Source organism: Miniopterus schreibersii, assembly GCF_964146895.1.
Source record: "Miniopterus schreibersii genome assembly, chromosome: 2".
NCBI lineage: Eukaryota > Metazoa > Chordata > Mammalia > Chiroptera > Miniopteridae > Miniopterus > Miniopterus schreibersii.
The window spans coordinates 176,838,983-176,866,588 of record NC_138102.1 but is presented as its reverse complement, the minus strand read 5'-3'; the positions used below and the strand labels follow the sequence as shown (position 1 = coordinate 176,866,588).

General features: G+C 42.0%; 2 protein-coding genes and 1 long non-coding RNA gene across 6 annotated transcripts; 2 read left to right on the top strand and 1 right to left on the bottom strand.

Annotated features, from left to right (window-relative positions):
* MTERF2 (mitochondrial transcription termination factor 2) lies at positions 1 to 7,555 on the top strand. Of its 3 annotated transcripts, XM_081127352.1 has the most exons (5): positions 1 to 436; positions 776 to 1,169; positions 2,068 to 2,177; positions 3,732 to 3,825; positions 6,086 to 7,555. In XM_081127352.1, exon 5 carries the CDS (start codon positions 6,135 to 6,137, stop codon positions 7,299 to 7,301), a length of 1,167 nt encoding a protein of 388 aa, XP_080983478.1. In that variant the 5' UTR covers positions 1 to 436; positions 776 to 1,169; positions 2,068 to 2,177; positions 3,732 to 3,825; positions 6,086 to 6,134; the 3' UTR covers positions 7,302 to 7,555. The 3 variants fall into 3 exon arrangements, with proteins under 3 accessions (XP_080983478.1, XP_080983479.1, XP_080983480.1); XM_081127353.1 differs by lacking the exons at positions 1 to 436; positions 2,068 to 2,177 and having other exon boundaries at positions 1,029 to 1,169; XM_081127354.1 differs by lacking the exons at positions 1 to 436; positions 2,068 to 2,177; positions 3,732 to 3,825 and having other exon boundaries at positions 1,038 to 1,169.
* LOC308552237 lies at positions 6,097 to 13,083 on the top strand. The gene is made up of 3 exons (XR_013998118.1): positions 6,097 to 6,130; positions 7,939 to 8,086; positions 13,001 to 13,083. It is a non-coding gene; the product is annotated as an uncharacterized lncRNA (long non-coding RNA).
* On the bottom strand, positions 12,559 to 25,023 carry TMEM263 (transmembrane protein 263). 2 transcript variants are annotated; one of them, XM_081127356.1, is made up of 4 exons: positions 24,770 to 25,023; positions 23,660 to 23,724; positions 15,348 to 15,414; positions 12,559 to 13,253 (listed from the first exon to the last, which is right to left on the bottom strand). In XM_081127356.1, exons 3-4 carry the CDS (start codon positions 15,409 to 15,411, stop codon positions 12,967 to 12,969), a joined length of 351 nt encoding a protein of 116 aa, XP_080983482.1. In that variant the 5' UTR covers positions 15,412 to 15,414; positions 23,660 to 23,724; positions 24,770 to 25,023; the 3' UTR covers positions 12,559 to 12,966. The 2 variants fall into 2 exon arrangements, with proteins under 2 accessions (XP_080983482.1, XP_080983481.1); XM_081127355.1 differs by lacking the exon at positions 23,660 to 23,724 and having other exon boundaries at positions 24,770 to 24,996.
* Between the last annotated feature and the right edge of the window lie 2,583 nt (positions 25,024 to 27,606).

Sequence of the window (27,606 nt, the reverse complement as noted above, 5' to 3'; positions counted from 1 at the left end):
GGGTGTAGAGGCTGTTGGAGCTGCGCGCCGCGTGCGGGGGGCGCTGGGGAACCTCGCGGCCTCCTGACCCAGCTCCCCGCGCGAGCACGGCGCAGCTGGCGGGGCAGGGCATCCTCACCTCGGACACATTTAACTCCGGCTGCGATTAACCGCGGTATTGGCGGTTAACGTCTTCCTCCTGCACGGGAATGTAAACCCCAGAACAGGAACCGTGCTTGTCTCCCCCCCCCCGCACCCCCCGTCTCGTCCCCCGCAGCCGCCTTCGCATTGTGCGCCCCGCGCCGGACGCAGCAGGCGCCCCATAAATAGACTGGATGGGTCAGTGTGAGAGCAGATGGGACAGGCACTGAGCCTGGCGTTCAGGAGAAATCAGTTTATTAAGTTGGCGTCACAAGGAATAACTGGAATGTCAGCCACTCGGCAGTTAACAGAAAAGGCAAGTAGTTAGGAGAAGGTGGTCCTGCCTTCTCCTAAAGGCAGAAGGAGGGAGGTTTTTAAAGATGAATCAGACCCCTTCTCTGACTGCTGGGGGGGGGGAGGGGGAGGCTGGGACCGTGGGCAGTAGGAAGGCTCCATAGGATCTGAAGAGATTTGGGGGCTTTTAAAAATATTTCTTTTGTCAATTAGTTCTTTGAACTTATTGAATTATTTGGGGACTTCTGAATGGCTCAAGCTTAAAGATCCAGTGGTTTCTGAGTTAATTCTACGTCTTTTCTTACGGGCTAGTGACATTCCCCACGGGACAAAATGACTAAAACTCCCAACTTTTCTGCAGCGCTGGGAAGGAAAGTGGGAAAATGCCAAAGGCAGTAATCGCCAGTAACTGGGCGCAGCTCCCCGAAAGCCGATTCCCACGCCACTACCGCCCCAGCCCGGCCTCGCTCCTTCTCGGGCGTAAGGAGGGTCACGTGGCCTCTGCGCCGCGCCCTGATTGGCTGCGCTGGGGGCGTACATCCGGGCTCGCGGGTCTGCCATGCTCTGATTGGCTGCCGGTAAAGGGTCAGGTGGCCTAATTGGCGCTGCTGAGGGAAATTCGCGAGGCGCTCGAGGGCCTGGGCCGCGTTCCTAGTCCTCGGAAAGGCGACAGGCCACGGGAGTCTCGGCGGATGAGGCCGGAGGGACGGAGCCGGCCCGGGACGCTGCGCCTCGCCAGGAGCGGAGGCCTGCAGGTGAGTCTCGCCCTTTCTCCGCCCCCGGGGGTCGCTCCCCGCCGGGCAGCGGCGGAGAGGCGGGGTCCAGGGCCGCCGCCGCGAACGCGGACGCCCTGCCCGCCGGCCCGCTCCGCCCGCCTGGCCTGCGCGGGCGCAGGGCGCCGCGGGTCGGATGTTTCTAGGGAAAAGCGGAGGCCCCCACGATGGGTGTGTGGCTTTCCATCGCTCCCCAAGGTTCTCTTCCTTGGGCCTTCGCTTTTCCTTGCTTTTATTGGGGTTAATCGAAACTCAGCAGTTCGTACGTGTTATAGAAGTGGAACTTCGTTGAAATTACCGGTGTTCCAGAGGGACCCGTATTAATTATGAAAGTTATGCATATTACAGAAGTGGATTTCACTCCTCAGAAATGTCTAAGAAGACGTGAAGTTTCAGAGAATAGCTCGCGTGTTTTAACAAATATTTACCAAGAGCATCATTATGTGTAGGGCGCAGGGCTAAGGGCTGAACTCTGGAGCCAAGCTGTTGGGTTTGAATACAAGGGCTGCCCTTTATTAGCTGAGCAGCCTTTGACAGGTTACTTTACCTGTTACTTCATTTGTTTTCTCATCTTTAAAATGGGTTGTATGATTCAATGAGTTTTCTGAGTACTCTGTGATTTATGATATTAAGTCATTTCATCTTCACAATCACCCAGCATGTAGTGCCCCCATTTTCCTGATGCTCAAACTGAGGCACAGAGAGGTGAAATGACTTCCTTAGGTCACAGTAAATACAACCTGACCGGGAATTAAGCCCAGGCAGGCCACAGTTTTAGCCACTAGAGTAAGTAACCTCATGAACGTGGTTTGTTCATTCAGTTTCCGTTGACAAACACTGATTTTATTCCTCTGTTGACCAAGTTCTTTGTTGGGTACAGGGATAAAGCAGAAGAGCAGTCAGACCCTGCCCTCCCGGTGCTTGCAATCTCCTGCAGGTTGTTCATAGTTGGGCTGCAGGGCTTGAATCCTGCTAAAATCTTTTTGCAAAGTAAGTATTGGTCTTCTTTTTTTTTTTTTGAAAGAGAGTCTGTGGCTTTCATCAGGTTCTCTGATGGGTCTGTGATCCAGAGGTAGGAAGAAACATTTTAGGAGAACTAGTGCTAGCATAATGTCTGACACATTGTGTGCTTAAAGCCAAAACACTACTGGTTGAATGAATGACAAACTTATAGGAGTATAGTGCTACAGTATCAAGAGCTGGTTGCTATGGAGAAACACACACAAATGTCACCTGACTAGGAGTGCCTCCATAGACTCCCCAATGTCAGCCAGGTCACGGGTAGGGAAGCAATTCATTGGACCACGGTGACCAGTCTCTGCCTTCATGGAGGGTGAAACAGAAACAGCACATGACAAGTGGCACAGAGGAGCCATCCATGGTTTCATGAGAGCCCATAACGGGGACAGGAGGCTTCATCTATTTTTGATGACTCATGCTATACTGTGTGCAAACCTTGAAAACATGCTGAGTGAAATAAGCCAGACACAACAGGGCAAATACTATATGATTCCATTTATATGAAGTACCAAGAACAGGCACATTTATAGAGACAGAATAGAAACCACCAGGGGCTGAGTGGAGAAAGGAGTGTGAAATTACTGTTCAGCTGGGTACAAAGTTTGTGCTTGGGGTGACTAAGAAGTCTGGAAATAGTGGTAGTGGTTGTACGACATTGTGAGTTTACTTAACGCCACTGATAAAAAAGGCAGACGGCAGGAATAGTAAATTCACAGAGGCAATAGTAAATTCACAGATGGTCAGAATAATTTATTAAGAGCTCAGCTTCGCTAATAAAATAAAAGGAAATTAAATTCGTGTTGTATTCTTTTTCACATATCACAGTGATAACTGATGAGAGACTCACTCGTACTGCTTGTGCAAATGTCCGTTGAGAAAGTTTTCCCGGATAGTAAATTAACAACTGAACTCCACACAGCTCCTCTTCAGGACTTCTAGGAATTATCCTAAAGGAACAGATAGGAAATGTGGACAGACACTCAGCATATAGCAAAGAATTACAAATAGCCCAACTGCTCAATATTAGGAAATAAATTGCAAAATTATAGTATAGCCATCCCATGTATCATGTGCTCAGTTTAAATATTTAGAGAGTTTTTGATGCCAAAGTTAGATATAGTGGATAAAATAAAAGAATAAATTATATATGCAGGGGTAGGCAAAAGTAGGTTTACAGTTGTGAGTACACAAGTTTATTCTTGTATTATCATCAATTAATTATTGTAAACCTACTTTTGCCCACCCCTGTATGATGTGTGTTGATTGTAGAGGAGCCACAGCATTTGCACTTTCCACTGATGTAGTCACCTGTGTTTGTTCATCGGGGAGAGCGTGAGCTAGAGCCAGCCAGACATTTGAATTGTCCAGACAACTCGCTCCAACGTGTGCTAGTTCGCCCTGGAGCACAGGAAGTGGGAGGCAGCCTGCTTTTCCCTTAGCCTCACCGCTGGGCAAGGGTGTCATGCGTGGTCAGTGTGGTTCTAATATTTAATGATCTGTCATTTTTTATAATGTAACTCCCAGAGTAAGCCAGCGACTTCACCTGGTACTTAGCCAAACACTGGGACCCGTTCCAGGCCTGGAGGAACCCTGGCTGCGCGGGACTTCCCAGAAGATGGTATGTTGGTATCCAGTGTGGTGCCTGCTTGAAATTTTCAAAGAAAATTTGAGTTTCTGCAATTTTCGCTTTAGAGGCTGAGTTTAGAACCTAACTCTCATGTATAACGCAGATTTATGTATTTAAAAATTATAATAGGGGGGCAAGAAGCATAGGAAAAAACTGGACTTAATGTCAGAATGTGAAGCTGTCTGTAGGTGATGGGGTTGTGAAAGACTTTCCACATCCATACGCTTTAAAGATTTGGCAGATTCTCTGTAGTGAGACTGTATTATTTTTATAAGCAGTTATTTTGCTTATAAAAGCATTTAAAATACAATTTTCACAATTTCCAGTTATTCTCTGTAAATAATGAACTTCTGTCTAAAAATACAATTTAAAGTCATATTACTACAAGAATTTTAGCTCCAGATGGTTCCTAGTAATGGCTACCATTTATTAAGCACTTACTACATACCAGGCTCTGTACAAAGTACTTGACATTCATTTTAACTCTTGCAGTATCCCTGTAAGGTTTACCTGCTGTTCTGTTTTACAGGTGATGCTATTGTTATTTTAAGTAATACTTACTGAACATTTACTGTGAGGCTGAGTTCTAATTACTATTTGTTCACTTGTTTAATCTGAGCCTAAGTAACTTTTCCAAAATGACCCCATAATAGAGCCAGGGCAGGGTGTGGGCAGTTTGGCTGCAGAGTGCACTCCTTCCAGCTTGTGGTACAGATGTGAGACCCAAGCTTGTGGGGCCCCGCCACAGTGGGGTGTGGGGCTCCAACCTAGATGTGCCCCTGCCCTTCCTCATTATGTGTACCTCCTTCCTGTTAAAATCCTAGTCTTCTCAGAAATTTAAAAAACACTTTATTATTTATATCTTGGCAATTTGAGTTATTTGAAGGAAACTGGTATTAGAAATTATCTGAGAAAACTCTGGTTGAACCACTAGAAGTAAAACAGAAGCTATGCCTATGATTATTTTGGACACAATCGGCACTAACAGCTGTTTGTTCCCTATTATTTTTCCTTAGAGAATAATCATTGAGTAGTTAGGACAGGCTTGGAAGTGGAGAGTGCTTGTCATATAGGCAAAGGCATTATTAAGGGCAGGGATTGGAAATGGTCTTTTTTTTTTTCTTTTTCTTTTTTTTCAGTTTTCCTTCAAAGCTACAAATATTAAGAGAAGGCTGCTGACTAGCCAAATAGCTCAGTACTACACTTTTGTGGTAGAGCCCAGACATTTCACTCTTAGGTACTAAAAGTTAAAGCTACAAACTAGGCATGTTTTTACCAGAATGTGAGAAAATAGTGCCAAAGGCTACAATGTGTCAGGAGCAGTATAGCCCTCTCTAGGTAAGTAAAGCTGTGAACTGCGGACAGCTGGCTACACTGTTGTAAACGTGTGGTCCCCATTTCACAACTGACATGCACCCCCATGGTCCTGCTGGGGCAGTCACACAGTGTTTCTCATTGTACCTGGCTAAGACTGATGGGAGAAGATAGGACTTTGAGTGGTGGGCACACAGAGCAATATACAGATCTTGTAACATAGAAACCCACACCTGAAACCTGTATGTTCTGTATGTTCATATTAACTGTTGTCACCCCAGTAAATTTAATTGTTATTTTAAAAAATGTACCTGGCTAAGACTTATTTTAATTCTGGATTTATTAAAAATTTTCCCATAATTCTCATAGAACAAGCATACATTTAAAACAAATTAACTGATTTATTTTGGGTAATAGTTATTCAGCAAAAATATATACTCTGAAATGTAAAATTAGAGATGACACCCCCCCTTTTGTAATAAGTATTTGCTTCAGCTAAACATCACTTGAAAATGTACAATGTTAAAAAGAAAAACAAAAAAACCTGTGTGTGTAAGTAGGTAATATATCAGCTTACACTGATATGATAAAGAGAAGCATATCAGCGTTGTAGGAGGGGGCTTTGTGTCAAAATAACGTGCAGTCTGTGAATCTTTGAAGTTTTTGTGGTCTTGCCATTGATCTGTCAAATAGAAATAACTACTTCACAAAGTTGCTGCAAAGCTCAAATAGACAATGTATAAAGTATAAGATGTCTAAGTTGTGAGAAGTGTAATTATTTTATAAATCATTTAAGAGGATATACTTAATACTCCACGAGTAGTTTTCCTAATTTAAATTCATATTATTTCCATGCTTACTACTTACAGCTCAGATTTGTGTTTGTGTTCTACACATCCACACCCCTTATGTTAAACCTGTATTTTCTTTCTTCCAGGCACCCTGAGTACATCCTGTGGCCCCGGACGGTGGGGATTAGCAGGTGGATGGCGGGCTTGTTCTTGAAGTTGCTGATGAGATCCCAGCCTTTTAGGCTGTGTTCTTCTAGAGAGATGCTGTCAGCTCCCAAGTACAGGCCTTTTTTAGCCTGCGTCACCTATTCCACAAGTAATCATTCAAACAAAGAAAATCAAAGTACAGTGGAAAAGCTCTGTAAACTTTCAGTGGACGTCAGGAAAGTTCGCAGAGTAAGAGGATGGGTCCTTTTGGAGCATGAAACCTATGTCGAAGAAATTGCAAGTCTCTTACAGCAGCTAGGTGCCGATGAGACGGCCATAGCCAGGCTTCTGGAACGCTGCCCAGAAGCCATTGTCTGCAGTCCAGCCGCTGTTAACACCCAGAGAGAACTCTGGCAGTCGGTCTGCAAAAACGAGGACGAGCTAGTCAAGTTAATAGAACAGTTTCCAGAATCTTTCTTTACTGTTAAAGACCAGGAGAACCAGAAACTGAACATTCAGTTCTTTCAAGAATTGGGGCTGAAAAATGTGGTCATTGGCAGATTTTTGACAACGGCACCTAGTATTTTTCGTAATCCCGTTGAGAACAACAAACTCATGATAAGGCTTCTCCAGGAGAGTTACCTAAATTTAGGTGGCTCCGAGGCCAACATCAAAGTGTGGCTACTCAAGTTATTAAGCCAAAACCCATTCGTTTTGTTAAATTCTTCTGCAGCTATAAAGGAAACCCTGGCATTTCTCCAGGAGCAAGGTTTCACAGACTCTGAGATTCTCCAACTTCTGTCCAAACTGAAAGGGTTTCTTTTTCAGCTTGGCCCAAGAAGTATACAGAACAGTATTTCCTTCTCTAAAAATGCCTTTAAATGCACAGATCATGATCTGAAGCAGTTAGTTTTGAAATGTCCTGCCCTTTTATATTATTCCGTTCCCGTTTTGGAAGAGAGAATCCAGGGACTGTTGAAAGAAGGAGTTTCCATAGCTCAGATTAGAGAGACACCCATGGTTCTTGAATTAACACCGCAGATAGTACAGTACAGGATAAGGAAACTGAGTTCCTTAGGCTACAGAGTAAAGGATGGACATCTGGCAGATCTAAACGGAACGAAAAAAGAGTTTGAGGCTAACTTTGGCAAAATCCAGGCCAAAAAAGGAAGGCCATTATTTAACCCCGTGGCACCATTACATGTTGATGAGTAACTCGCTGGCTGCTGCTGCTGCTGGCCATGCAGAGGGAGGCTGAATAGCAAAGACTCGTGATTCAGGCAGTTTCTAGGCACGAGTAATTTTAAGAACCTACGTAGCCCGAGTTGTAGTGTAAATTACCTCTAAGTAAGTAATCTCCAACTCATATGCTCTATTTTAAAATATAAATTGCATTTGTTTTAAATAAAGTTGATTTTTGACCTTAAGCTATTTTTTTTTAAATCCTGTACTATTAAAGGGCGCATTATTGTGATACATAAGTGAATCATTTCTAAGAAACTGACAAGTGCACCCCCTTAATTTAGTGTATGGATACATTTTTTAATTCATAGAGCACATTTCATCTGGGATGCAGACCCAGCCTTCTTCCCCACCAGCTCTGAAACATCACGACTGGGGGCTGAATTCTGTAGCTTAGTGTTAAGTGAAACACCAGCAAATTTCTAATACATCTTTTAGAGAAAGCTGACTTTATCTCCTGGTTAGAATAAATGAATGTCTTTCAGAACCAACTATTACTTGTCCAAAAAGAACAATTGGAGTTTACATGTATGGTCAACTTGTTTAAAATTGACCATTTTTCTCCCATGAAATGCTTTTAAGTGCATTCATTACTTTCCCCATTTTCCAGATGAGGAAACTGAAGCTTAGGCCATTCAGCTGCCAAGTCACCGCCCAGATTTACTATGATCCGACTTCTTTTCAAACCTCGTGAATAGAAAAAGGATTGCTTATGAGTTGGCATGAGGAAAGTTACCCCTCCCTGACCTGCCAAAAGAGTGAGTACCAACAAATTTAGAGATTTTTATGAAAGCTTCTCTAAAATTCCTTAAATTTGAGATGATGTAATTTATATACATTTGAAGTAAATGGAGCATTTTTAAGAACTTTGTGAAAATTCAGGTCCGGTTATAAAAGGGAAAAAAGTGTGTGATGGTTGGTACTGAGTTTAGTAGCATTTCACATTTCTGTTTCTAAATCTTGTTCCAAGATAAACATTACCCAGATAAAGACTGGCCTGGCCCACTTTCAGCTGTGCAGCTTGAACTTTGTAACAAATACACAGCCCAACAGTTGACTCTGATATTCAAACATCTTTGCACTATGTGTACATGGCCTTTTCTTAAGGAAAATATTATGAAGACGCAGGCCTTGTCTTCATTGAGCAAATGCAAGTAACTCTCACTATCCAAATCTGTTCAGTTCCTTAGTTAGGAGAGTAAAAGAAATCTCTCTGCAGCACCAAGAGCCAGGCACAGTGTGCTTTGCAACCGTAGGAGTTCGGTACCATTGTTTACTGGTCTGCAGATAAGGAGACTCAGGCACACACAAGGTTAGTTACTCCCCCAGTCACATGGGAATGTTTGTTCAAGAAAAAGAATGGTGGGCACGGTTGAGGTACAGGAGAGTGTCGCAGGGTCAAATGAGCATTACAGGTCCATCTAGAGCAGAGTCTCATTCTCAGTGTGATGGGAAACCCTTGGAGAAACTAGTTTATGCTTATTGTCCTGACATAATTATGTGGTGCTCAATTTTGAGATGTCTACTAGATATCTGAGCAGAGATGTCAAAGAGACAAATGGCAAAGTCTGGAGTTGTGAGAAGTCAGGACTGGAAATGGATATCCAGGGGTCATCTGCATATCTATGAAATGTAAAGCTATGACTTCCGATGAGCTTACTCCAAAACAAAGTACAGATTTGTAGTAGTGGCTGGCCAGTCCTGGAAAGGTGGACCAGAGGAAGAAGTCTGCCAAGGGAAGAGGGCATGGTCAGTAAGATTGAATGCCAGGAGGTGCCAACCAAGATAACAGACAAGTGACTTATGGATTTGGCAAACAGGAAGTCATTAGTTGGCCCTGTCAGGAGTGATTCTGGTGGCCTGAAAGGGTAAGAAGGCAGCTGGAGTGGGTTGAAAGACTACATAAAGAGGAAGAAACTGCAGTTTTTCAAGAAATTTTTCTTTAAAGAAAGCAAATACTAAGACTTGTTCACATGCTGATGGGTATGACCCGAGAGAGATGGATGAGATGGAAAACTGCAGGGTTCATTTCCTCCAGGAAGTGAAGGGGGGCAGGCTTTGGATGAGAGCCGAGATACTCGTCCCGGTCGGAGGAGTGTGGGAGCAGGTGTGGGCAGGTTGATGGAGTGGGTGGTATGAGAGGCAGCAGAGTTGCTGTCCGACAAGGACAGTAGAATGGGAGATGAGTACGTATAGCAGGGGGGTTGGAAGGAAGAGGTAAATCGTCATCTCAGGAGTAGGAAAGTGAACGTACAAGAGGGTATATAAGAAAGTTTGGCAGAATTGAGTGGCCCTGTGTGCTTTGTGGCCATTAATTTAAAAAGAGCCTAGTCAGTACAGCACACAGGCAGCACTGAATGCCAACAGCAGAATGAAGGACTTCTTACTGATGGCCCCATTTCTGTCTCTGGACCTAAGCAGAAGTTGTGACTTACACTAATTCAAAAGTGATATGAGAAATTCAACTAACTTGAATGTTAGTCTGTTCCATATTTGTACAAAGAGAATAAAGATACTTCCTTCATAGTGATTAAATCAGATAATGTGTGGACAGCACCTGGTGGGCAAGTAGATGCCCAGTATATATCCATTTTCTACCTTCCTCCAACTGGTTCCCATCCATTTGAGTCACTTCTGCCCAGTGAGACGTCTCAGTTGGTTCCATAGCTACTTAAGGCGGAGGGAAGTGCTCACTACTTTTTAACTTCTCCATCAGTTCCCAAATTTCAGAGGGCATAGGACTCACCTGCAGAGGTTGTTAAACTGTAGCCCTGGGCAGAAATTCAGCAAGTTGGGGTAAAACCTATAAATCTACATTTTTAATCTTTATTAGAGTTGTTTAAAATATATTTGCATTTCATTATTATTATTATTATGTGTTGGCATCAAAACACATATTCAGAGATGTTTAATCTCGTTTCATTAAGGTCAAAAAATTTAAAAACTGGCAACACTACTTTCTGAACTGCTGTGTAACTAAAGATTTAAAAATTATCCTGTTTTAAAATTTCATTTATTTCCTTAGATCTTTACAAAACATTTCATATTTTGAAGATCATAGTGCTTTATTAACAGATTCATGTATTCCTTTGCCATTCCTTTAATACAAAAAAATTCAGCCATCAGTTATTTTCACCTGACACTTCTTTCACTGAGTGCAGGGCTCGTAATATCAACATTATTCGATCAGTCATTCAGTGGGTCACACACATTTATCCTCATTGTGCCAAATACCCACTCAAAAGGCAAGCTGAATAACAGATGCCTACAGTTATGTAGAACCACCTTAGTTTCTTGCAGTGAACTAGCACTGTTTAACAGGTCAAATGCTAATCTACAAAAATAAACTGAAAAAGACTCAAGTTACAGCTATGCATATCAAATAGCAAGTTCATTTCAACAAGAACCTCCAGAACTAACGGTTCATTTGTACAGTTCTCTGCTATCACTGCAAAAGCCTCTCCTGAACAAAATTACAGTTTAGAATTTAAAACAAACTCGGTAAGATAAAATGTATCAGGTGGCTTTTCTGCAGCAGAAATTAATTACAACCATTTTATTTTCCTCAAGCAATTTTAAAGACAAGCAAAGTTAAAAATAAATATGCAAGCATACAATGAACTAAAGTCATTTAGAAATTCAGGCACAAAGCACAGCAGAGCCTATGACTAGAGAAGATAAATTAGAAATATAAACTAGCAATGAAGCAATAATTTCTTTCCAATAGCAGGAAACAAGTTTTCCACTACTATTATTTACTATTATTTAGATCATTATTTGTGTTCGTCTATTAATTTTGGATTTTTAAAAAAAAAACCACCTTTGCTAATTATGACATCTGACCAGATAGACTAACAAGTATACCTTAAATAATGTGGCATGAAATAAAATGCCATTTAATTTCTCATGAACTCCTTAATGACTTTTCAGTTTTGTATACTGTAGAAAGGTTCAAGAACCTTTATAGATTTGCTTAAAATTCCTGCTGGTATTTATGAAAGCTTTTAAAAGTTATGTTCTTATCCATTTGTTAATCCACATTATTAATGTCAAAACTGTTGTTTTACAAACATTTAAGCCTTGGGTGCGGGAGTGATCTGTTTTAAGTTCTCAGGGAGTCCATTTGACTTTACTCCAGAGCATCATACCTTTCCTCCCCTCCCTTGCAAGGGGGAAAAGAAAAAAAAAAAAATGCAGGCAAGTTTCTAGACTTAAGTATAAAGAAAACTAAGTTTTTTTCAGGCTTGGATTATAACCCTTAGTTAAGAGGAATGCCAAATACATATGCCACTTTTAAAATGTCTATGAAACAAAAAACAAAAAGATGAATTTCAGCTAAGTCAGATTATTTGAGAATGAATGAGACATGATGAGATATGTTAAGACATGGCACACATACCATCCACAGTCAAAAACTTCAATTCCCTGCCTGAAGTTGACTTCGAAAATGGTACAAAGTCTACAGCTGCTTTAAAGGATGGTGAGATAACATATTTTAAAAGCCTTTACACCATTGAAAGCACTTATATGTTTTACATTCAAAACTAATCCATGGAGCCCATTTCATTCAATTTAAAAGTCAGCCCCCATGTATTTGTGGTTCTTTTACCATGTTTTTAAAAAGAAGTACTGCTTATAATTTAAGCCATCCTGGAGATAAAATAGGTGTGAATAATTCTTTTTATATTTTGGATGTTCTAGGTAATTTTTAAAAACTTAAAATTATTTATTTGTTCCTCCTTAATCTGAAACTCTTCCAACACAGCTTCTGACTAGCAAAGAAATGTTCCTTAGGCACTGTGAGGTGTGCTGACGATGGAGCATGAACCCATGTTGAATCATACAGTTTGGTCATAACTACTGACAGTTAACAAAAAGTCAAGCACTATCTTATCTGCTGAGAGCAAGAAATGCCTTTATCCACGACTCCTGAGATTCTTAAAGAGGGAAATCTAACTTCACAAACAACTTTTAAGAGAATCCATATATAATTCTAAGAACTGCACATATTTAGGGTATTAGGAAAGATGTTTTACTTCTGTAAGGCATCAATGATTAAATAAATATAATGCATATCTAACAAAAGATGGTTAACACTCAGGATCATAAAACCCTTTACCTTTTAAATTTCTCTAAATCCTGCTACTTTTACCAGCTTAAATAAGAAAAGAATGCCTCTTGGCCTAATAAACTATCTTTATAAAAAAACTAAGACATCTGAAACTATTAGGCACATCAAAATTACAGTTTATGTAGTTCAAGGTTCCCTTTTTAAGGGACAGATGAGTTACCTGGCACATTATACATATGGAACTGTAAAGATCATCCACGAAATTCAACTTTCACATTTTTAGTTAAACTAAAAGACTTATAGTAAATATTCAAATATATCTTCAGTTACAACTGATAAGTGTAACATTTTACCAGATAAAAAGCTGGAATTTCAGTATGAGAAACCTTCATACACTGTGCTAGTATTGGTCTCTTCTTTTTAGACAAAAGCCAGTCATCAATACTTTCAACACAGCAGTTTAAGAAGATAAACGTCCAAAACAGTTGACTTAGTTGTAGTCCATAATTTAGCAAGTCAATGCCACTGGCATCATAATGCTGTAGAGAGCAAGTGTATCTCCATGTTTTAGTCAGATTTGTCTTTCTTCTTTCCTGTTAAGGGCACTTTGTTTACAACAGCAGACCCCACAGCTGTAACACCTCCAGCCACAGCAGACACGCCCCCTTTCACCAGCCCTATTCCCATGGAAGGCACAGTTGTAACAGCTGTTTTGGTCACCTCCAGACTCTTCCCACCAATCCAAGCCACACCACCGATGGTGGCACCAACAGCTCCTTTTGTAACACTGAAGATACCGCCAGTCACACGGGACAACATGCCTGGTTGCTGCTGTGGGTGATCTTTCATTGAACCTAATGAGAAAATACAAATGGTTAAATATAAGTCTTTACAAAAACAGCACAAATCAAGTAACCTAAGACCTCCTTATAATCAGGAGGTGGTTTTGAGAAGGTCAATCTCTCTACAAATTTCCATGTTCAGCAATGGCTAAATTTATAAAAACCAATTTTTTAATTTAAACTATTTGAGTAATAAGCATAGTTAACATACATTTTTAAATAGCTGAAATAAAAGGCTTAAAATATAGATAAGCATTTGAATATATCATAGTCACCCCTTATCTATGGTTTCACTTAGCAGTTTTGTTTACCCACAGTCAACCATGGTCTAAAAATATTAAATGATAAATTTCAGAAATAAACAATCCATAAGCTTTAAACTGTGTGCCCTTCTGAGTAATGTGATGAAATCTCAAGCTGTCCCCTTCCATCCCGTCCAGGAGATGAATAATCCCAATGTCCAGTACAGTAAGCGGGAGACCACATTCACAGTACTTCTTTTACAGTGTATCGTCGTAATTATTCTATTTTATTATTAGTTATTCTTGTTAATCTTTTTGCCTTTCTGACTTATAAAGTAAGCTTTATCATAGGCATATATGTATAGGAAAAGAACATAATATTTAGAGAGTTCAGTACCATCCAAGGTTTCAGGGATCCACTGGGGGTCTTTGAATGTATCCCCTGTGGATAAGGGGGAACTACTGCATTCATTATAAAATTATGATGGAAACAACTAATTGGTGGTTCTTCTGTAATCAAGTTCAAGGTCAGTAACACTAGGAAAGGGGGAAAATCCTGATTTGAAGATAAACTGCTTCACACTGAACACCTCATGTAGGATCATGCTGCTAGGCTACATTTGGTGCACAAGCATTTAATAACAATTTTTCTTTAAAAATGATTTTTAATTTTTCATTTATAGTTGAATTTTTCTCAAGTCAGGTATTATTGGTGATCTCTTTAATTACAATGTGTTCTTAATTACCACCATATAATTATCTACCCTGCAGACAACTTTTGTTCAGCAGGTTGCCAGGCACAGCCATTCCTGAGGCCTGTTTTCCTTGACAGCCATGCTCCTGGAGAGCCTTTATCTCTTTCCTGGTGACTTTCTCACAAAGTCCTTATTAACTTTTTCATCGAGTTCTATGTTCTTTTCAAAACTCAGGGTTCTAGTCCTAAAAAGTAAAGCAAAGAAAACGGGTGAGCTAGTAATTTTCTAGGCTATTTCTCCACTACACTAAGCTAAAGCTAAGTTACCTCCATCCTCTCTAGGCCTAAGTATGAACTTTTCACTTTGTTTATTTTCCTAGCGATTTCATTTCTTTCTACCAACATAAATATAGGAAGAAAGTTCCGGACAGTGGGTAACAGAACTGGGAACAAAATACAATACCTGGGGCCAGTAGTTCAGCCCTAGCCTCTTCCCAGAGACACCCTCGTCTGTGTGCTACTGCAGTCTGTCTGGTCTGTCACTTCATCCTTTATGCTCCAATTTGATTCTTTCTTACCTATGATGACTGCCCTGGACAAACATGCAGTTGTCCAAGGAGATCACTATTTGAATTAAGTGTAATAATATTCTACACCAAAACCATAAGAAAATGCATATAGTCGAGACATTTAGCTATACAGTTAGTGTTTCCAAGGACTTCTGAAGTAAAGGTAGGAGTAAAATGATTCATAACATAACAGTTTCAAACTAAAAGAGCATTTAAATTAAGCAGACCCTAGGGCCACGTATAATACAGAAGAGAGAGCTACCAATTATAACATAATGAAATGATAGGAGGTTAACAACAAATTGCAAGTGCCTCTTGAGTTTTTGTATGCTCAGTATCAACACTAAACACAGTCCACCTTTCCTCTGCATCCCACCCACTCTTTACAAATGAAAGGATAATAAAACAGTTACATTATGTCCCCATTCACCAATGTCAGTGTTTTCTTTTAGAAGCTAAAAAGGTTTATTGGCAATTATTTTTGGAACATACTTACTGGCCAGGTAAACAGCTTAATTACTTTAAATTTAATAAAAACAATCAGTACTTGGATTCAATAGGATATTTTTTTCCATTCTTAGTGTTACAGATGCATACTTACCTTCTGGTGGTTCGTCACTAAGGTAAGATGGGATGTCTTGTTGATTTTTATCTGCCTGATTCATGATCTAAAAAAAACCACACACACATTTCATTTTAACCTAAACATGTGAGGTGGCTGCTTATCACATGCTCAATTAAGACTTAACCAACTTTATTCAGATGAACATTTTTAAACACCTATCACAAGAGTTCTTGTTTCTCTCGTTGTGTTTAAAATGTACTTTTAATTATATTAGTGGACAATAAATCTTTTTTTTTACCTTTTTTTTATTATTTTCAGAAAGAGGAAAAGAGAGGGAGAGAGAGAGAGAGAGAGAAACATCAATGATGAGAGAGTCATCATTGATCGGCTGCCTCCTGCATGCCCCCAACTGGGGATCGAGCCTGCAACCCGGGCATGTGCCCCGACCAGGCGTCGAACCCCGATCGCCTGGATCCTAGGTCGACACTCAACCGCTGAGCCATGCCTGGCCGGGCTGGACAATAAACCTTAAACATCAACCAAAGAATGGCAGGCATAGTATACTACAAACTTATATATGTTGTTACTGTTGCTTCAACTTAAAGATGATGAAAGAAAGTTGGAAGGTGGGGGTTAGCAGACAAAAATTTTAAGTGCTTCCTCTTACAGAATACTGGCTCACTTAACTGTAACTTATTTCACAACAGAATCAGAGAAAAACCTGTACTATGACTAAAATATGTTCTGTCTGAAAATTTTCTTAAAAACATGACATCCTTGTAGAGAGATGATACCATCAGTCTGAACTACTAAGTTGGATTCTGATTACTTTTTTATTGTTTTTAGAGCTCTTATGAATAGGTAGCAAAAGAATCTAAAATCTACTATGAAAAAAATATATGTACTATGATTACTTCTAAGTATAAGTAGTAAAAGAGCCTAATGAAATAAAGCTCTGCTGGGATTAAGAAAACAGTAAAACTTTCTTTTCCTAATTTCCTTTACTATTTTAAAATATTTGCTTTTTTATTGATTTCAGAGAGAGGAAGGGAGAGGGGGAGAGAGAAACATCAATGATGAGAGAATCATTGATTGGCTGCCTTGTGCACGCCCCCTACTAGGGATGGGGCCCAAAACCGGGCATGTGCCCTAACAGGGAATAGAACGGTGACCTCCTGGTTCCTGAGTCAATGCTCAACCACTGAGCCACACTGACTGGGCTCAAATATCTGCTTTTAGAGTCACTTGAGTAAGTAAAGATGAAAACAAGTCAAGACTGGTCTGAAAGTTTTCTTGCTTGGCCAGAAAACAAGGGTTATGGTCCCAGCAGTCAATTATGTATTTCCTAGTCATAAAACCATGGAGCCTAAATTATTGTATCTGTGTATATACTAGAGAGATTAAAAGGATACTGTGAAATCCTACCACTTACGACAACATGGATGAACCTTGAGGGCGTTGTGCTAAGTGAAATAAGTCAAAGAACAGCCAGAAAAGTATGGCAGAGGACAGCAGGAGACGACGTCAGAGAGTGAGGTCTGCATTTCCTTCTATAATGAGTGAGATGGAGAGCCAGTGGAAGGCACTGAACAGAGAGTGGTGATGTGTTCTGATTTATACTTTAAAAAGAAAATTCTGGCTGTTGTGGGGAGAACATGCAACAGGAGAGCAAGAACAGGCAGAAAGATCTATTTAGGAGACTTAGCATAATGTTTTCAAGGTTGATACATACTGCAGCATGTTTCAGAACAGTGGTTTAAGTGGTCAAAGGAAATCGGGGAAGTTTCCCTTTCCTTAATTATTCCTAATGCTTTAAAGCACCAGATGATCAGATAAAAATTCCTTCTTTCCTTCTATAATCCAGTCATTAAGGCAAAAAAATGAGGGTGGTAGAGGTAGTTAGTGGTTGTAAGAAGTGGGATTTTTCAAAGGTAATTTTAACTTTATGTAATCCAACTTGCAATGCCTTTAAAACCTATTCTGTGTAAGATGGGACTTCACTGTACCCCAGAGTCCAGCAGCACATCAAGTGCTTAAAGAAGTATCTTTTAGTTGCTGTAGTGACTCGGGCCACTTATCAAGAACACCTAACCTTATGCTGGTCTGGTTTGTAAACTCAGCACATCATCCCACAGACACTTGAGATTTAAAGTGATAGTAAAGACATGTAATCTCTGACAAACACCAAAACGAAAGAATATCAAATGATGCATTACTGGGAGGAGTTCTTGACTGACTTGCCTCAATTTTAAAACTCCCTTAAACCAGAATGTTAGATTTGTTTCCACTCATATTTGAATTTCTTTAATTTATCATCATAGTAAGATCACAGGGATTATAGAGCACTGTGTTTAAGGTTCTGGGATGAGAGAGCCTGAGTCTGAATCCCAACTTGACCATAAGCTGTGTGGCTAAGGACAGATAACTTCATAGATCTGTGTTGTTCAGGAAATACAAAATAGAAACTAAAGATATTCTAGCCCTTACTCTAAGGTGAGAATACTATCTAACAAATTCAAAACAAAGCATACAGAAATTTCTGGCAGAATATATGTGTGCCTTCTTAAGGAATAACGACTTTGGAGCTGGACTCATTCCTAGGAGAGTCACTCTGTCTAGTTTGTTCGTCACTGCGATCCCAGTATCTGTGTATCATACACATACAAATCCAGATCACCTGGCCGATCACCAATCAACAGAGGCTACCATACCCTGTATGGAAATACGGGGAAATTAAATATACATTTTACATCTTACATATTTTAGCAGGAGTTTAAAAACCTGTGTGATAGTAATAGCATACATTTCAAAACTGCCTTTCTGTATATATCCCACAAATCCCTACTAAGGCTTTTCCTCCAAATACAGAATCCCTTTTTAAAATGTTCTTAATTTTTCCATATAGATCTATCTTGGGATTTAAAAAAGAAAAAGGCCACCATTTAAGATTAGAATTGCTTCATACTATGATAGCATAAAAGATATGTGCAAATTCATCCAAATTCTGTGGACTGACTTTACCCTCCTGTGGGAAGGCAGTGAGGAGCCACGAGCAGAGTAACACTGTCAGACCTGTGCTTAAGAAACTACCTGAAACAAAACAGATAGGACAAGAGAGATCACATACAGTAAGTGGCTAATTTAGTAGTCCAGTGAGATGGAATAACAGTCTGAACTTGCCAGTTTTTCCTGTCTAAATGAATGTTTGGGCCAAAAACTTAGAAGTTACCCTTGATGTCCTCTTTTTTAGCATTCCCACCTAATCGCTGGTATATTGTTGCATAAATAAATCCAGCATAGGACTTCCCACCACCTCTGCTGCTACCACCATCGGTTAAGCCATCATCATCTCTTACCTGGACTACAAAACTCTTAGCTGGCCTCTGAGCCTCCACCCTCGGGAGGCTAGGCCTGTCAGTCTAGCCATGTCATACTTTGCTTAAAACCCTTCTACTGCTGCCTGTTTTTCTAGAATAAAATCCAGAGTCCATCTCTTCACCTCTGAGGCCTGACATCTAACACTCCTACTATACCATTTCCTGCCATTCTGCCTCTTGCGAGTTGCTCCAATCTAGAACATGGGAACTCCCTTACTCTCTCCTGAAAGGCTCTTCCCCAAAACATATACGTGGCTTCCTTTCTTCCTTCCTTCAGGTCTTCATGCAAATACCCCTCATCAAAGGTCCTCCCTGACCGCCTTATAATAGATACGCACCCTCCCATTCCTCTCCCTTACCACCACCTAGCCCTGCTCTATGTTCTTCATGGTGCTTACTGTCACTCGATACATGTATCTGTTCATTTTGTGTCTCTCCCAATTAGAATGTAAGCTCCATGAGAGAGAGGCTTGTCAGGTGTGTTCCCTGTTCCATCCCCAGAGCCACAATCAGTTCCTGATACAGGGACACTCAAGTACTTGCATTTTTTTTGCTTCTGTATGAAGTAGAACATAACTTTGAGTATTAATGTGAGATAAAAGAGCATAGGATGTAAAATTTCTAGTGAGAGCAACTAAATAGAGATGATGATGAAGACATGCGACAGGTGAGGAGAACCATTTATTTCTGAGAGAAAATGGACTTTCAAAATTTTATTTTATTGTGGTAAGAACACAACATAAGATCCACCCTCTAACAGTAACTGTACCATACATTGTTGTTGACTATAGGTACAATGAAAGGACTTGTTTTTGAACAGCTGTATTTGAGATGCCTTCAGGGCATCCAGAGGTTTAGCAAGCAATTGGATTTAAGGGGCTTCAAACTCAGCATGAAGTCTGAGTTAGAGCTGAGACCCTGAGAGTGGTTTGAAGTGATAGCTGAAGCTGCGGGGGGTGGGTGATACGATCAAGGAAAAGAGTGCTGAGAGAAGTACACTGATAACTGGACTGCTCATATCAAAAGGTGAAAGAGAAGCCAATAAAAATAATATACAGTATCTGAAAATGAATAGTAAATAAGTACAGCCTCGTGGAAGGCAAGAGATGAATTTAGAAGCTAAATTCACAAACAATGCAGACACAAAATAATTTATGGAGATCAGATACTATTGGGAAATGCTAATGTTACATTTAGAGAATATAAAAGGCATCTATCATTGATCGAACTTTTTAAAAAATGCACATAAAGAGACTGGAAGGAAGTATACCAGAGCGTTGATAGACTGCCACTGTGAGGAAAATATCACACACACACACACACACACACATATATGGAGGAGGTCTACATAGTATTTCTATGTAGAGAGAAATTTATATTCAACATCTATATTTTAATTTTCTACCATAAACAGGTATTGTTTTTGTAATTGCTTCTGTAAATATTTTTAAGTCCTGGGAATTGGTGATATACATAAAGGATATTTTTTAAGATTATACATTTTATCTACCTAGTTATTCTAGGTTTTCATCCTCAAATCCAAGTGAACCATCTGAAAAACAATGTACTTGAATCACGAAAAGCTGACGAGGAAAACGACATCACTGAGTAGTATTTCTGGTTATGTCCTTGGGAAGGAAACCCTGACTAACAGCCTTCTGCACGCTATCACTACATTAACTGTAGCACACTGTTAAGGAATTACCCACTAACTACATCACCAGCTTTGGCATGGAACTCTACAGAATAAATTTCTTTAGAGGTATTTTTAAAACTTTTTGTTTCCCCAAAATACTTAGCATGTTTTCTTCTCTTTGAGATCTGTGTACTTTTCTGAATAAAGATACAAAGATGTGATATCTCCCTTTTCCTTTGGCTTCCAGGACACTTAAAGCTAAAATTCCTGCTCAACTAGGTAAGTTCCTGTGTCCCATTCCCCCCTCCCCCAACTCCACACCTCCTCGAGACTTCTACTCTTATTGCTCTTTTCCCTGGTCTGCAATTTGAGTATCTTACTTATATTCGTACCATTTTGTAAGTACATGTTTTTGCTATAAAGTGACACAAAGTATTTACGGAATTAGTGGGATAAAAATATCATCTGTATCCACATTAATTTTAAGCATCACAAGAAAAATGCATACCAATATATGGTCCAACTTTTTGGTTTAAAGAAAAACAAAACACTTTAATCTAGAATCATGCTTTTCAAATGTACATCTTTAAGATTAGACAATGGTATGTCAGGGGCTTCAAGAACCACAGTAGAGACAAGATGCATGCATTGTAATGCACAGCAATTTGAAATACTATTTTGTTTTTAAATATATGCTAATTAAAAAGTTAAAAGTGCTTGGGAATTTTTAAAGATTACTAGACTTTCAAGAAATTTCATTCTAGCCTGGAGCTTATTCAGGGTATAGTCAGATTTACCAGCTTTCTCTCGCCAACCCTACCACATCCCCACCTCCCCCGTGACTTTGCTCTTAAGTTGGGAGTATGTTTGGTAGAAGTGTTTGAAATGTAGGAATCTACATACTATTATACAGAAACACTAAGGTTACATTTAATATCGTTAGCTAAAGTTACCAACAGGATTATCAATAAACGATAAAATAGAAAATCTGGAGTCCTGCCAGGCCAGAAGCCTGGCTCCCTAGACCAGAGGAACTTGCTATCAGAGGGCTCTGAAAATCCTAAGGGGCCACAGACTCGCGCGCGCGCGCGCGCGCGTGTGTGTGTGTGTGTGTGTGTGAGAGAGAGAGAGAGAGAGAGAGAGAGAGAGAGAGAGAGAGAGAGAGAGTTTCTTGTACATCACTGGTATGAAAAGCAAGTATGCAGTATTAAAATTCCTCGGAATTTTTAGGGTAATAAAAATTATAAAAGCCATATTTAGAATATATTTTTTTTAATTCCCAATTTAGTCATAAGACACCAAATTACCTTAAAAAGGTGTTTTTGCTAAAATCCTTAACTATCTATGCTACTGTGCTTTTTACTCACATAAACCATTCCCAACCTCTGCATATGTATGTGTCACACGTTTAGTGGTATTACCTCTATGGACATTATCACTTTATCATTAAAGAGAAGCACTTTGTACATTATCATCCTGTTCATTATCATCATTACGGGGGGCCGCAGGGGGGCTGTTAAATTGGGAATTGTGAAGACAAACCCCTAATCTCCTAAAATTACGAAAGGTAAATAATCTAGTAACATTTAAAGGTATACACATGGAGACAAGTAACAACTTACTGTAAAAGTGTCAAAATGACAATTTCTAAATGTTACCATTAAACAGAATTACTAAATTCTATGTAAACTATCTGCCCTAAACTCATTGAGTCATTACTTAAACATATACTTGAGTCCCAGCTGTGTCAGGCATGCTGTTAGGCACTTCAGATTTCAGTGTGATTAACGACACACAGGACTACTCTCAACCAGAGTTTACAATCCAGTTTGGATACACTTTCCCTGCACTTATCAATTTAGTTTCATTCAAAAACAAAAATTTGCTCTCTAGGAATTCATAATGCAAACAAGTTTCTATTTTTAAAATGTACTTTTCTAAGGAAGGCAAAAACAAAACAGCCTTTAGGGCAGAACAAATAATTTATGGACATAAACCAGTTTACCATTTGGTCCTGGCACATGAACAAACTATACTTAAAACTGTGTGTGTGCTTTTTTAAGAAATTGAAATGTGAAGGACTTGTGCAATACAGTAGTATCATAGTTATAGCAGCTGGCACATACATTGAGCAAGGATTAATAACACTATTCCCTAAAGGATAATTTTTTCCAGTGATAGAAATGAGTAAATAAATGCCTCTTAGGAAGCTTTCTTTTTAAAGGAAAACAGATGAATTAATGTTGTTTGTGGATATCTGTACCACTTTACATATATGTAAAGTTTGCACTAATAATGAAAACAAAGTCTGAAAATAGTACATATATTTGCCTGTGGCTGAACGCCCTCCGTGTACCAAAGGAAGCTAAACAGCACTAACAAGTTGTATAAAGCCTACTACAAAATACAGTGTACAACAATTTACCTTCAACGCCGCTTCAAAACCTTGTTGTTAAACAGTAAGTGCTAATTTCCCTGTAAGAAAAAGACTATAAATAAATTAGCTAAATTCTGCTAAATATTCTATATATAGGAACTTTGCCACATCCTCACTCCCATGTGAGGGCAAGTTCTTTGCCAAATAACTACAAGGAGTTTCAAATATATATTTATACAAAGTTTTAACACACATATACCAACAAGCAGTGTATAGTGAAACACCAGCTTACTGTTTTTAGACTTCTCTAGTTAACTATCCTGAACAGGCTGCTTTTAATGATGGGTCTTGCCTATTAAATCAACAGCAAATCCACTACAAGAAATGCACTGAATCTGGCAGGGAAGAAAAAAATAACCTGCCACTAAAACTTGTGATTACCTAGCGACAAGTAACAGCCGACAGTATCAAAATGGCAATTTTTAAGTGTTGCCCTTAAATGAAACATTAAGCAGAAATACAGTACACTATCAAATCAGATAACTAGTACATCAGCCATCTTCACTAAGTTATTACCTCATTAGCTCAACAGCTCTTCGTGTGCCTACTATGTGTCAGACTTTGTATTAGGTACTCGGGTTTCAGCCTGAAGCAGCATGTAAAGGCCCTACTCTGAAGGTGTTTATGTATCCCAGTGAACTATCCAGGAAGTAGCAAAACAACAAATACTCAGTAACTGAAACAAAGAAAGGTAAAGATTTTTCTGTAGTTAAAAAAAATCTAACACTAAGGATGCGCCTACATGTAGACAGTTTTTTACTGAATGTGGTTTCTGGTACATTGTAACGACTAAAGAAATGAAAGTGTAAAAAAATCAAAACAGGATGCATATAGGCTTATTAAAAGTTACACTCCTCTTTCTTTAAAAACACAGGTATGGACACACACTGACATGTACCTGTTGAAGTGTCAATATTCCTCGGGAGTCCTTTAGAATATGCACACCAGTTGAAGTTTTAAGGGCTAAATGATAGCATATAGCAAATATTAGCATATCGTAAATATTTTCATTTGGAATTAGCACGGTGTTCACAAGGGTGTAACAGATCAAGTAAGAATTTTCCTTTCTCTAGGTATTTGTAAACCTTTCCCGGCGGCCCCTTCTCCCCACACTGATCCCTTTAGGTACTAGCAAGTCTCTCTCTTTTTTTTTTTTTTTCCTTTAGCAGAGGGAGTGACGTGGCAGGAGAGGCAGAAAATGACCCTGGAGGAGCCGTGGCTAGGGCTGAGCTCAGCACCTCCCTCAGCTCCTCGCTGTACACCCAGCGCACCCCCACTCCCCTAGGATTCCAGAATTTCTGTCTTCTTACATAGGAGAGGCGATCTGCTTAGGAGAGGGGATCTGATTGGAAGGGGAAGCCTGGGGACCAGTCTCGAGGCAGCGTGTGTTTAGCAGGCAGGGTTTCAATTTAGACTCGGGTGGCAGTGATGGCACCGATGGGTGCTCCTGCGGTCCCCAGTCACCCCCTGGCGCAGCCAGCGCCTCAGCCAATGCCACACTTTCAGGCTGAGGTTAGGCGTGGGGCTACGAGCTTTCCTACCTGGGAAGAGCCCTGGGAATGTCACTGGGGCCAAGGCTTGTGTGCCCGATCCCCAGAGAGGTAATCAACAGGTCAGGAGTCAGTGGGGCGGGGAGCCGGCACCCCGGCACCCCTCCGCCCCGCTGCTTCCCCCTCCTCTCCCAGGCTCACGACTCCCCCATTCTCCCAGCATAACACCCAAGGAGCTGCGAAGTCAGGTGGGGGCTTCCAAGGGGAGTCCCCAATCTCAAAACCCCGCGGAGCAGTCAGGGACAGGTGAAGGGGGACACTCCGCCAGCGAACCTCCATCGTCCCCCAACATCACCCAGCCCCTCCCCCTTTCCTGCTCAATGCTCCCCAAGGCCCCACTCGCGGCAGCCAGGCCCGGAGAGGAGGGCGGTGAGGTGCAGGAGAGCTAACGGAGGAAGGCGACCGAGAGGGGGGCAGGAAGCCGGGACAGCGCCCCCCGCCGTCCCAGCCCGACTTACCGCCGGGGTCGGGGGCCGCCGCCGGGCCCGGGGCCGGGCGCAGGGAGCGTGCAGAACCAAGAAGAGCTGAGGCGGCCTGAGCGGCGGGCACAGCCCCGGCTGGCTGCGGGCTCCGGAGGCGCCTCCTTAAGCTGTGGAGCAGAAGACTCCGTTGACTGCGGCGGCGGCCTCTGGCTGCGGACGTGGCGGCAGACGCGACCCGCCCCCTCGGCCGCCTCCTCAGCTCCCGCCTCCTCCCGCGGCTCGGACTCCACGCGCACGCGCACGCCGGGCCTCTCCGGCGCCCACCAGTTTCCCGAACTGCCCAGCCCTCCCAGCAGCCCCCGGCCGCCGCCTCCCAACGTGCGCACGCGCAATCCCCCCCAAGTCCTGCTCCCGCCCCTCCGCCCCCCAGGATGCCCCCGCGGACCCGCCTGCGCGCGCACCTCCTCCAGGGGGCTCCGCGCCCTTTGCCTCCGCCGTCCAATTAGGTCTGACGAGGGGCGCCGAGCCCGCGAGTTGCGAGGCGCCGGTCGCGGAGTCCCGGGCTGCGGCTCCCGGGCTGCGGCGCCCGCGCTGCGCGGAGCCGTCGTTCCGTTACAACGGTCCCTCGGAATTCAGAACCTTCGCTGGAGGGAAGGTGGGACGGTCGCCGCTTTCCTCGGCTCTTCACGCTGGGGTCCCAGCCGTCTTCCCTTACCTGCCTCCCCCGGGGCAGTGGCGGGCTGGGCCTTCCCGCAGCCCTCGACTTGGGGACTCCACGCCCTCACCGTCGAGGTCGCGGGCGACGGGAGCGCGTGCTCGTCATTTGTGATTATTGCTGTAAATCTTCCCTGCCCTCGAGCTGAGCTGCTCGCGAGCAACGCCCCTCTGGTGGGTGCCGGGCGCCCGGCGCGGGAGCGGCCCCCGTGCGAGCGCGCCCCGGTGCTCGGCGGGCAGGAGCGACTGGCGTCGGAAAACCTGGCTCTAGGCGCCCCCTCGCCGCCCGTCCCGGGCGCGGTGCTCCGGGCCCCGCGGGGCCGAGGCTCCGCTCGCCGCTCCGGAAGGCGCCGAGGAGCGAGTGCGGGGCCCTCTTCCCACACCTGCCAAAGGAAGGTCGCGGTGAGTCGGTTACCGGCGTTTTGAGAGAAGCAGGAGGGAGTGGGGTCGAAAGGGCTCCCTGGGCCGGATTCCCAGACCAGTGGGAGATCTTCCTCCGCCATCCAGTTCGCGGGACAGAAAAAACGCACACGTGCAGCAGCCAGTCAGTGACCCAACATAACGGTTTTCCTAATGCAGAATAAGCGGGGTGGTGCCACTGGGCAACTGTTGACAAGGCTCAGAAAAGGGCAACCAAGGAAAGCGTCCTGGAAGAAGCGGACGGACCCAGGTCTTCAGTGGAGTGGCCTAAATACAGTTTTACGGTTTCCGCCTAATCACTGATTCAGCAAAGCAGCCAGTCAAATCTACTTTAGACCGCTGTGCCGAAACGGTCACGATATTTTCGTTTTCCACAACTTAAAGAGGACATTAAATAATCTTGTCACTTTAAAAGATGATTTTCGGCTTGGCCCAGTCGCCCACTCGGTTAGAGCATTGCCCTGTTAGGCCGGGGCTGCGGTTCCGACCCCCATCAGGGCACATGTGAGACTCAGCCAGTGGAGGCACAAATAAGTGGAACATCAAATCAATGGGGGGCTTCTCTCTCTCTCTCTCAAAATTAATTAAAAAATACAATTTGGATGATTAGGAGAATTTGGATTGTTGTGTTTACCCGGCATGTGAAAGGTGGATGCTGACTCTGTCTTCTTGTTACCACACGGCCTTTCTCCTTCATGTGTCAGGGCGAGTGCTAGGCAGAATTAGGCAGTGTACAGTTACACTGTTTCTTCCTGCCCCTTGCACTTCTTTCTCTCTACAAGAGAATTTAATCATTATTGAAGTGTGAATGGTTGATAAAACTGTAGCCATCCTGGGAGATTTTGCATTGTAACCGTTATTAAAGCCATAATCCACAGCAGTGCTTAAAACCATCTCATAAACCAGCCGAGATGTAAGGGAGCTTTTGGGGGGACTTGTGAGTTCACCAAACCTTCTGAAACTGCAAGTCTAGGAGGTTGCATATTTCTTTTGAGTCTGACACTAGTCATTTCTAATTGCCTCAGTTTTCTTACCTATCAAAATGAATAGCACACTCAGTGCCCACCCACCCCTAGATCTAAAATGAAAATAAACATGATATTGATGGAATGGCTTCTACAGAGGGATGCTATCTTTATTTGGGATACTTTGGTGCAGCAGAAGGAGCCTTATGGGAGTCAGGCCCTATTCATTTTCTAGATTGAGTCCACTCAGCTCTTGACTCCCAGTCTGAAATCCCATTCTTAGATTATTAAAATGAAACTTTTTATTTCTGGGTGTTATTTTTGAAGGACTGTATGATGCCTTTTTTTTCTCATTAATTTTTTTCCATCACCATTTATCGCCCATACCCTTCTCCACCTCCACCTCCACCCACACTCCCACCCCCGAAATCACTGCACTGTTTTTCCTATCCATGGGTTCTTTCCCTTTTTTTTTCTTTTTTGCTCAATTCCTCCACCCCACCAATACCCTCCCCACCAGAGCTGTCTGCCTGCTCTCTCTGAGTCTTAAAATGAGTCCTTAGCGCCTTCAGGCAATAACTTTCTTTTAATGGCACAAATTCTTAATACAGTCTATATCAATTATCCAGCCTCTTAAATGGCTGGGTTTTCCTGAGTTGGTTACATGGAGTCTTTTGCATTATTGAAAAACTAGAGAAATTAGATGCAGCACTGCATGCTTAACAAGGTGGAGAAGTTCAAAAAGTAGGGATCAGAAAGAAGCAAGCTGGAAAC